Raw genomic sequence first — 12206 nt, 5'->3', positions numbered from 1 at the left:
TTTTGTGTAAAACTTTAACAACACCTTTGACTTAATTATTTTGCAATTTAAGCAAAAGTAAAAATTTGTTTTCTGGTGTGAACATTTCTATATACAAAACGAAATGGTTTTAAACATTACTAGACAAAGTAATACATACCAAAACAATTATTCTCAACTATTGGTTTACTAATTTCATAATGGACTTACAAAAGAAAAACTAACAACCGAATTTCTTTAGTTGACGGCTTAGTAACATTATTTACCCCAAAAGCGGAAGTAAAAAATATTTCAAAACTTCAAACAACATTAAGTTTATAAATTTTTAAACAATGTTCCAAAAATTATTACAATGTATTCTATAGTAAAAGACTGGTAACAAGAAAAAAAGGATAATTTAATAGCCTAAAGATTCTTACACGCACCTTGTAATACGCATAGATTATTTAAATGTGTTTATTTATGAATAAAGATCATTGTGAACTGTGAATTTTTCATCAACACTCACAATTTTTTTCATAAGTTGTCAATGCCTTCGTCCATTTTATTCCTCAAGAATTATTACTGTAACAAAAAGAATATAAGAATACAATAATAATATATTGGGACATATAGACTTCCTATATAGTTTGGCATAATAATAGCTTTGTAGTAAATCAAATCTCAATGTGAGAGCACATCTGGAGATGACAGGTGATTACCAAGCAATAAAAGACTACCATTTTAGGTGCTAACATTTATTTTTAACAAGCATGTTAAAATTGATTTGGAAAAATTTCCAAAGACATATCAAAGACAAACACATGTGACAAGTAAAGAAATTTTATCTAGCTAACTATATATCCAATCAGAGCTTATTGAATGGTGTATACAACACCGAAATATGATTTTAATCTTTTCTGTTTATTATTTTTATATGCATTTGACAACTAAAGATTATATGTTTGTTCACATTATATAATCACATAATGACAACTTTAAAAACTGTATACCATTCCCCTGATGATGTGTTTGCATCCAGACGATGACGAAGATGATGATGTGCCCCCTTCATGTGGTCCTATTCGGATAAGGAACCTGGAAGACTTGATCCGTCAGCTAGAGCACCACTCAGCTCGCCACATGAGCCCTTCCGGATCAGAGGACATCCGGATGTCTGAAACAGAGGCAGACCGACATTACAGGCTGGACACCCAATCCGGGTAAGTCAGTTTTACGTTTCTTGCATTATGTTTACTGTTTCAATAAGGCCTAATTGATGTTTTTCCATGAAAATAGAAGAGAATGTACACTAAATAAAAACATTGAATTCCTTTTATTTTCATATAAATATTGTTTTTATTATTGGCAATAAGTGTTTATGTGGAACATTTTAGTAGATTCAATAATGTGTTACAGGCTAATTCACATATTCCCTAAAATCAGTCTATTAAAACAATAAGATTTAATTTATTTTAAAAATCCATAAGATTTTACACTTTTTATAAACAAGTTTGTGAGAAATTAAACATGGCAGACATTATTTTCTTTGAGTGCATTGAAGTAGTAATATTCACAATAAACTTTATGACAACATTTAAATCGGCAATTCTTTTCCAGAAAATCGACCTCAGTAGGTTACAGGTAGTAAGTATTTGTATGTTGAAATATGTAGCTTTTCAATATGTGCAAACCACTCTGATCCAGTGTGATTTGAAGGAGGCTCAGAGAGCCTTCTTAGAATTAAAGACAACAAGTACGGTAATGGTAGATTTAGTTTTGAGTTAACTTCCCCCATATGTTTGTTGCTTTCCAAAACCAAGCAATCAACAAATAGACCCTCCTAGGAAAATAACACTCTAAACACTGAACTTTGTGTAAAAAAACAGAGGCTGACATGATTTTAATCTTAAAAATTAATTACATTTAGGAGTTATGGAAGTTTTCCTTTCTTTGTGTGTATACTTTATATTGCATCATCCGGTTGAAGTTAGAATACGTGAATAGATAGTAGATAGTTCTGCCAGCCAGACAAAATATTAGCTAGACACAAGACTAGAATGCCTGGACCTATCTGTATTTCAAGCCTGGTAGTGGTAGTGGACAAAACTGTCTTATGACTCTGGCACTATCTCTACACTGCACTCCAAACCGATGGTGTCACTTTAGCTCAAATCAGAGCATCCCTGTCACTCTCTGGATAAGTTACATTTTTCTGTTTCAATAGTACAGACTTTTAAATTTGGATTGCTGTTACTTTTCTAGTAAACCCTTTATGGCATTTGACAATTTTACTCACTGACTTTCTACTCACGATTCCGTCAATTGGTGACAAATTGTTTCATCACGATTCATTTTCCTTTAACACTCTCAGATCTAAATAATGGAGAAACTGAATTAAACACCAATATCTAATGCTGGTACAAGGATTTGTTCTGGTTCTACTGCGTATGTGTCGACGACTAAAATCTATGAGTATATGGAAGACCTGATGTTTTCCTTCTTGGAACAGGAAATCTTGGCATAGTTAGTTTACGTTAGCAACCGGCAATTTGTGTAAACTCAAATTATATTTGTTTACAACTTTGTCTACCTGTTAACAACTCCGTAGACTAATGGTTACTAAAAAAATAAATAAATAAATTACACAAAAGTGACATTGATCACTCAATACACTTGTATACTTATTTGTTTTCAGTTTCGCTAAAAATTCCAAGACCAGTCTAGTTTTTTTTTTTTGTATCAGGACATTGACAAGGAATTACTAGGATGAGACAACAATGCATCATACACTAGTTACGATGATACAGTGTACAAATGTACTTCACCTTTAAAAAGCTCCATACTGAAACACTAACAGCTGATACACTGCAGGTGGAAATAATGTGTAAATTATTATTGCATCATTTGTTGACTTAAAAGCTTATAAAATTTAAAAAAATAGCTGAAATATATTTATAGCCTGTATAACCTAAATAGGTTGTAACAGTTATTACATTGTTTTTACCATTTGCTGTATGTAGTAAAAAATTATGAAATGTAACCAATCACTTTTTACAAATTTTAAAAAGAAGTAAAAAGGTTAGTAGAATGGTCTAACTTTAGTAGAACTGATGTCCCAGAAGTAAAGAACATTAAGTCACAGTTTCTTACTTTAAAAAATCTTTATCAAACTCTTATCATTAAATTCCTTGCACTGTAAAACAATTAAAGGCTCTCTCTTAAAGCATTATTAATTTAGTTGAGAAAATTAGTTAGCAGGATTGTAAAATTTAGTTGCTTTCTAGAAAAGTATTGAAGACACAATATTTGTCAATTTTATCATTAGGATTGTGACCATAGAGACAAATGAACTATTGTTCATCTCGTATTTCTTTTTTTATTTAGCAACATAGCATTCAATCTTGTAGTTTTTTAAAATTGTGATTTTTTGGCAAATTTTTTTGGATTGCATGAAATTTAAAAAATGTTTAATTTAAATTTTGTTTATGTTGAAATATTATTAACATTTAACTTAGTGAGTTATGTTACAAGTTCAACATAGTTTCTTAACCAGATTATTGTTATTAAAATTATTTCTAGACAAAGTTAAAATTCTATCATTTGTCAATTTTTAGTGATTAATTTAAATATTGAATTGATAACATAAGTGACTTTCAATAACCATCTTAACGGCCAAGTTATACCAACATATAATTTTTTAATGGATCCTCTATAAATGACCAAGATGGGCTTATAAACATGTGGACAGACATTTAATAAAATCCACTTTACAGTCAGGGTACTCCCTTTCCTAAATTGAATATTTTAACTAATTTAAAATACAAAAACATATGGAACCGTTCGTTCTCTATAAAGGTTTCAGAAATAGACTTGCGTTGTAAATTTCATAAAAGTCAGACAATCCATATAATTTCTGTAACAGTTTCAATGTTTAATTGATCCAAAAATATTATTAGTCATTATTTTATATATTTTTAATAAAAATTGTTAGATAGCTAAAAAATTGGTCCGTTCATTTGTTCATAACCTATACTAGTACATGAAAATTGTTTAATACCCACTTTTTGCTCAGGGTGTCCTAGAAAGGATATTTCAAAAAATTGTATTTGTACCGTAACATTAGTTTCTTTCATATTGTGTAAGGGAGGAAAAGTATAAACTTGCTAATGAACTAAAATGCGGAAAATTATCACTCACCACTCCTAATCTTTTCTCCACTGAATTGAAAGTAGATATTTTATAGGCCTAAGTTTGTAAAAGACGTTGATGTCCTGTTGCAGGACTCGCAAGTTCCAATTGTGATCTACTGTAGCCCTCACGGTCCATTTAAACACTAGAGGTAACCTCCGTTTGTTTCTGCTTCATGCTTCCCCAACGTCTTCTCATATCACTAGGCCTATAAAATATTTACCTGTTGCGTTTTATTTGTTCACTCCTTCCTTGCATTTGCAATTAAGTTTTGATTATAATTTTACCGTTTCGTTGATAGTTACGCTTCCATATTTTCTCATTGCTTGAGCTTTGTAATGTTTTAAATTTATTGTCTGTAATGTGTGTATTTTTATTTGTAACATTTGATTGGTTTTGTAATTTTTGCTGTAATTTATTTTCTGGTCTCCTGCTTTTAGCTTGTAATTTGACATTTTACTTATATTTCCATTCTATTTTATTTTGTCACATGCACCTAATGATTTCTAACGTATTTTCCTTCCTGTATACACCAAGTGGTTTAATTTTCAGTCTGTAATACAATTTGTTGCTATCATTTTATTCTACTAATTATGTGCACAAAATAGAAATCACTTTGAAAATTGAACTAAAGAATTTGAAAATAACGATGCAAAAACCGTTAATTTTCCTGAATCTGATCAATGCGTTTTAAATTCTAATTCAGTTAAAAGACACTTGTTATTGCATAATATGTTCAGTAAATAAATTTGAGTTTCTTATTGGTTGCTGTTATTTCTTGTTACTCTCAAACAAAATAAATCTTACTATCATACTTGTGAAAAAGAACTTGCGATCAATATGTTAATATGTACAAAAGAAGCCATAATAATATTACAGTAGTAAGCAGAAAGGTTAAACATGAATATACAGATGTTTTAATCTACAAGAGCATTTACTTTTCCTAAAGCTTCAAAGTATTAATTTTAATTAACATAATTATTGTTTAAATATGAAACTGAAAAACTTAATTGTCAAAAATGAATAAATAAATCTTCCAAGAATTACAACCTCAGATTTTGGAATCTATAAGATAGACAAAATTCAACAACACTGACAATTTTTTTTGTACCACAAAATATTAAAACTATTTAAGTTATGAGTTCATATAACTCAAGCTATTTCACTCCAACATCTTACATTATTAACTCATTTTTCCTATTGAAATTACTATAAACTGTAGGCGGATTTTAAAGAAAATTCAATGTTTTGAGGTTGATCCTGTGATGTCAGGTTTGCAGCATTGTGTACTAGATCTATTCAATTGTGTACAACTGAACACAGTCTGTAGTTAAAGATTTCCTTCTTACCCTTGATGAGCTATACCTTGAAAGGCGACATCTTATCACCAACTATATAGAAAAATATGTTACTATAACCAGTAATTACGTGCAAAAATTTCGTTATAATTTCTCTCGTTATTTAAGAGTTAGCAAGCCATATCCAGACTGGTTTTGTCAAAAACTCATACACGATTTCTATAGTTAATAAAGTTTTTAACTTGAGGTGCCAAACATACATTTTACAAGTAATATGTTGAAAACAATACAATAAAAACAAAATGCTTAGTACATAATCATATAAAAGGTAATATTAGAATACATGCTGACACCACAGCAATAAAGGTAATAAAACCGAATGAGTACTGAAGTATTCTTTTTTTACATGCAATGAAATAAAGTACAGCGTAGTGGAACTACATTCTACCCAGTGGAAACAATAGATCACAGCATATGCCAATACAGTAGAACCCCTCATATCCGGCCACCACGGGACCGAGCCCCTGGCCGGATAACGATTCGGCCGGATAAACCAACCTACAGTACACAGCACTTGACAAAACAAAACAATTGTACTGTACTGTACTAACCGCACTGGAAATAATCAACGAACTGTTTTACAGGTTAAACCTATTAGCTCAACTGAGGACAACACAGGAAAATGTAAACAAATAGATACACCAAAATAACGCAAGAGTCGTGGGAGACTAGTGCGTGCAACTGCGCGTCTGCAAGCCGTGGTAAATAAATTTCGATATTGGCTTCCGGGAAGTGGCCGGATAAAACCGAGGTGCGGTAAACCCGAGGGCCGGATATGAGGGGTTCTACTGTACATAAATATTTTATTTGTTTTACACAACATTTTACAGTGTAATACATCAAATAATTTTTTTAATGGCCTGAACTGAACATATTGACATTTACATAAATTTAAAAAAATAAAAACATTTGTTTACAAACACTTTTTCACCTTTGCTTTTAAAACAACTTGCACTCCTCGTGTACAAAAGACGTGTTGTAAACTAAAATTCAGAGATGATAAGGCCCCCTTTCAGCACCATGACCGCAGTGACAACAAGGTTGTTCCTGTCTTGTCTCATTGTGATAGAATGGACCATTTGTAATAAACTGATCTGTATTGTTCCTCACGTACTTACATTCCTCACACTCCACGAGTCCTACCACTGTCATGATTCCGTACTCGTGAAAGAGGGGCACATATGATTGCATTTTACCAGTCTGCCCAATAGTCATGTGAGTCCCTTTCAGAATGCGAAATACCAAGGATCTATAAGCATGCGTAAAAATTAATAAATTAGTGGAAAAGAAATCTTTTTGTTTACGATGTGTCATCAGAACTACATCATATTTTTGTTAAATCGATAACCGCCATACAGTTAAATCGAAAGAATCGAGTGTAGTGCAACATTTTAGTAATGGTTGTTTTGTATTTTTCCTACAAGTATTCTCATCATCTACAATATTATTCCAATATTTTATTCTAGAGTTATTTTGTTATTGTAAACATTTGTCAGCAGTCGTCTACGAAGAGGGGAGGAGGATGCGAGGTTCGTCTACGGGCGGGTACCGGCAGCCGAGTGGCCGCGGGCCCGCCCCCTACCACCTCGCAGAGGAGGAGGGCATCTACGAGACCGCCGACACGGAGCGGGGGCCCGCCCCTTGCCCCGCGGACACCCCCGACAGCGAGAGGTAACTATCCCCCAGCAGTGCCCTGTCTAGGCTAGAGATGGGTTTCATTGACAGAATTCTTAAAAGTTAAGTATTTACTGTAAATTTAAATATTGTGCTATTTTTTATGCAATTCTATCTATCTAAAGCATATTTGGAGTGTTTCAAAATACTGTGTATTTTAGAAAATGTGGAAAAATGAAAAGAAATATGTCTAAATTTATCATTTACATGCAAAGTTCAATATACAAAGGAGACTAAGAAAGTTTTTCTGCATTGTGACTTTATTTTTCACAATGTTTTAAGTTTGTCCACTGCATGAAAATACACCTCTCTATCTATTAAAGCCCATGCACCTTCAAATAAATGCCATTTCCCTTCTGGGAGCTGAAACACTTGTCATTCCACACCTCCAAAGGTTCGCCATAATCATTAAACCACCTCCTTCTTGGCACAAGGAAGCATCATACATTCACTTGGAGCAAGGTCAGTTCTGTAGGGAAGATTTTCCACCACTTAAATTTCCAGTATCATTAGACCTTCAAGCAGTGTGCTGGAGCATTGTTGTGATGATGATACAGTGTATCCACTATTGACTTTAGATGAAAGTTTTGTAGTGATTGTATAACTTTATGTCAGCATTCCTCTCACACTGAAAAATATGGCCAACATTCTTTCTTAACAGACCTGAATTTTTAGACTTGAGGTCAAATCTCTCATGTTTACATACTCAAATTTTCCTTTTTTACTCCATGTTACTTGCTCAGCCATCTTCTCCCCATATTGTATTGAATGGGGTACCCAGAGTGAAGAAATTTGATGTACTTGAAGGTGATTATGTAGAATAGATGAACTACTGGTGCATCAATGCCCAAGATGTCTTCTATCTGACAGTGAGACACCTGTCTTCCTCTATGATTTTCTTAACAGCAGTCATCCTTGGAATCAGATATAAGTGGCCTACATAACCTTGAAGCACCCTCCACGTTGAAATTTCCATTGCCAAACGCAATACCACCTGAGTATGGTAATGCTGTGACTATCATCTCCAAGTAGAGAAACATTTCTTCTGACCCTTGAGTAAAGGCGCAGTGAAAAATTGCCCTGAACTTAAACTTTGATCTTGACACTACTGTGAATACTTCTGTACACCACAGCTCATCAACAAATAATACTAAGATGAGCATGTGCCTGCAGGAATCTGCAGCTACCTATTTCTTAAAATTGGAAAACTTTCCTAGCATCCATTTCAAACCACTTATAATACATTTAATTTTGTAGTAGAAAACTCATTTCATGAAAATATAAATAACAATTAGTTCTTTTTTCTTTAAAAATATATATTTTTACCCCCATTTGATGTTCTCTTTAGCCTAGATAGGGCACTGTCAATTATTCTGAATGTTGTAGTCCTTAAACTGCCAAAATAAAATATAGCATTTGACAAACTCAGTGAAATAGGTACAGGAAAAAGCAACTTTATGTCTTAGATGCATTTTTTTATTCAGTAAGGTAATAAACAGATCACATGTTACAAATTTTACTGGTTTTTTTTCAAATATAATGCCACAATAACAATTATGTCCATTCATTTTTATACTGAATAATATATTAGAGACTTTTATAGTACTATAATATTGTGTTGAGATGTTAACCATCTAGCTCATTTTAGAAATTGTTATTGAGATACACACGCACGCATGCATACACAAATTCCTACTATGTTTCTTTAGAGTGAAACTTAAAGAGTAAGGGGGAAAGAGTTTGGTAGGAGAGTGATTTTATTTGGGGTTTCATTTAAATTTCATACACACTTCTGGTTGATTCAATTACGTAGATCTATATTTCATTCCTGCTTTACATAATATTACACCCAAAGTTATATGAAGTAGATTTCCTCTCATTGTTTACTTTAATGCTTCAATTGTTGGTGTAAAAATTTGCTTTATGATGCAATTACCTGATATTCATCTTCTCAGGGAAGAAAAATAAAAGCACATGTCAGTAAGTAAATGATTCTAACCTCGCCTGTCTTAATAAAGAGTTTAATTGATCAATCAATATGTATACCTGTATTATTTGAAGGCCTTGTGAAGTTAAAAATACTGGTAATTAAGAGACAAAATTTTAGTCACCCGAACAAAAATAAGAACTTTTCCAGTTGTTGAGTCCTGCACAGTTGATGAGTTACACCAATTCATACTTATCCCCTTATAAAATCAAATTTTTTGTTATTTGTTAAACATAGTGAAACCTAATAATTTATTTCTCAAATTTTGGTTTTAAAATTTTTTTGCTTAATTTTCAGGAGGATTACCTTGTATTAGTATTGTAAGTTTTTACTTTTCTAAATCATTACCTAACAATGTTTTGTTTAGATAGAACCAGAATATGTAAAAAAGACCACTATGTCCTAAAATGAATTAAGTATTAAAAGCTAATTTCTATCACTAAGGGAGATGGCCTATTAGAAATACTTAATAAAGAAAACATTTAATTTAAATATAAGTTAATTGTTCACTATGTTAATGAGCTGTTTTTTAACTTAATTAAACTACGCAAACCTATTCCAAATTACTGACAACGAGGTAACTCCTCATACTGCCAGAAGTCTAAAGCACATTTACAAGCTTGTTTAGCTATTATTTTCTGTTTTTCATTATTTTGCTTTTAAAAGCTTTCTATATTATTCATAAAACTTATTAGCAAGATCAGTCATTTAAGTCTTTCATTGAGAAAGGAGAAGGTTTTGGCTTGCAGACCATATCACTGTGACGGGGTCTGCCTCTCACATGTTCGAGTGTACGGTATACTTTACACCCGGACTTTACCATCATTGGTGTAGCTTACAAGCTTTTCCAATCCAAAACTGCCGTTGCTGGAGATGACTAGATATTCGTACCAGCAATATTCCGCTGGCTATTCCTTTTTACTGCCATATCCACAGACTTGTGAATCGCTCAGTTATTCTCCTAAAACATTTTCGGAGAGTCCATGGCCAGTAAATATTTCTATCATCATACTGATGTTTCTTTGGGCAAGATCAAAGGAATTGTTTTCCCCAAAGGGTCTACTAAAAATTGTCACTGTCTTTAGTCAGAGTGTTGTAACTTACTTCTTCACAACTTTTTTTTTAACTAAGGAGGAATTCTAGGTTCCAAACCTGACCACAGGAACTTGACCTCTTTCTGGCTGTAAAAGTCCATCTCCTCTAACTCTTTGATGCCTATGATCTGTCATCAATACCAGTCTTCCTCGTTTGTATCTCACCATTCCGTTCAGCATTTGACAGCTTATTTTAAGTCTCAAATCATAAATTTAAAACCATTGAGGTTCTTTATTCTCTTAAGCATAGAATGTCACTCCATTTGCTTTTATTAGGAATCTATTTTACACTTCAATAGCGCTTAAGCTCACATCCAAACAAGTCTTAATATTTGATAATATGATCTACCATTTATTGTGATTACTGTCTGCCTTTTCATGAAAAACTCATGCGGTACCCCACATGAGTACTTAACCCAATGGGAAGTTATCGTCTTCTGTTGTGGAGATCGTAAAACTGATGATATAATGTTTAATGAACATCAGATAGCAGCTAGACTCCATTAACTGTCCCAGCCACCTGTTCTCGATCCAAAACTGGTTGTCATATCAGCCGAATGCCATTTTGCCAATAATGTAAAATGTATAAAGTCAGTTTTAACTGGTGAAAGCCATTGTTTTCATTGTGTAAGACTTCAACTTTATATCTGAAAAGATAGCAATGGTTTATATCTTATCCTTAGTTGGAACTTTGAATACTTTCCATTTGTACAGAACCGGCTCTCCCTCTTACTCTTATTTGTTAAGATTATCTTGCAGGCTTCAGAAAAAGGGCAGAGTAAGGCTAGAAAAGGAGAATGTTTTCTCCTTTGTTATTTAAAATATAAAAATAAATATAACATTAAAATGTATGTCTCAATGGACTTAATACTTTGGCATGCGTAGTTTAGTTTAAGGGACTCACAACCATAAAAGTTGCATTTTTAGCTACTTCAAATTATTAAAAAATCCAAACAGAAATTGCAAAGTTGGCAATTATAGATGTGTTCCACATAATCTTTTTCATTTGGTAAAAAAAATGTAATATTTCTACACTAAATTACAGTGTGAATATCTGAAATCGCTGTTTTATATTTTTATCTTCCCTTCTGCTCTAGCTCAGTTGCTTTCCTCACATGTTTACTGGTTGCTCAGTTGTGTGTTGTTTTTTGTGCAGTTTTCGTGGTTGTGGGCGTGATTCTGGTCCTCCACAACAAAAACGTAATTACTTATAATTTGGTTTTTTCTTCTTTTGTATTATACCCATTTTTGATTTGACGTCCCTTGTTGGTGTTTGACTTTTTGGATACTTCATGACTGAAGAAAAACATTCAATTCAGCACGCATCAACACTTTTTTTATTAATTTTCTTTTTAGTACTATGATTGCATTAAAATGTTTTGTTTCATTATACTTTAAATATTAGTAATATTTTATATAGTCAGTAGATTTTATTTTTTATTATTTCAAAATCACTTTTCTTTATTATATTTTATTTATTTAATTTTAATTGCTTTAGTCGTTTGAAAATATATCTTTGATTTTGTGTGTTGTATCACAGAATTTAGTAAATGTAAAAATTATTGTGTTGATTAGAATATTTTCTAAATTTTTCTTACTTTCTGATGTATATGTCTGATTGGTGTGCTTAAACCAGTCCTAGATACTAGATAGTGCTTCACGTGCACGGTTAAGTTGTTTGTGCAGTTGTTGTAACTCGTGGCATAAACATTTTCTCAATTTCACAATCAATTACATACAGGGTATTAATTTGGTATCATTGGATTTATATTAAAAAATAATTTGAGTTTATTTATTAGCTTTTAGCATTTCAAAACATAGTTCAACATTTTTAATACTTACTTTTGTGAATTGTCTGATGACAATACAGCCTGGCTTTCTAAAGACCTCACAAACTAAACAGTTACAAATTAAACAATATATACAAGGTGTTTGAAAAGTCTG

The 12206-nt window shown here is 32.2% G+C and overlaps 1 protein-coding gene across 1 annotated transcript in view; it reads left to right on the top strand.

The window, feature by feature from the left end:
• Nucleotides 1-11658, top strand: part of LOC124366753 (disintegrin and metalloproteinase domain-containing protein 11) — a 492839-nt gene extending 481181 nt beyond the window's left edge. Inside the window, exons 25-27 of the mRNA XM_046823354.1 lie at nucleotides 1001-1181; nucleotides 7004-7178; nucleotides 11419-11658. Of these exons, the coding sequence (XP_046679310.1) occupies nucleotides 1001-1181; nucleotides 7004-7178; nucleotides 11419-11439 (377 nt within the window). The 3' untranslated portion in view covers nucleotides 11440-11658. The remainder of the gene's footprint in view (nucleotides 1-1000; nucleotides 1182-7003; nucleotides 7179-11418) is intronic.
• The last annotated feature ends 548 nt before the right edge of the window (nucleotides 11659-12206 follow it).

The sequence above is a fragment of the Homalodisca vitripennis genome, chromosome 7, assembly GCF_021130785.1.
Source record: "Homalodisca vitripennis isolate AUS2020 chromosome 7, UT_GWSS_2.1, whole genome shotgun sequence".
In the NCBI taxonomy this organism is placed as follows: Eukaryota; Metazoa; Arthropoda; class Insecta; order Hemiptera; family Cicadellidae; genus Homalodisca; species Homalodisca vitripennis.
Note: the sequence above shows the minus strand (reverse complement) of the source record. Positions and strands in the feature narration are given on the sequence as shown.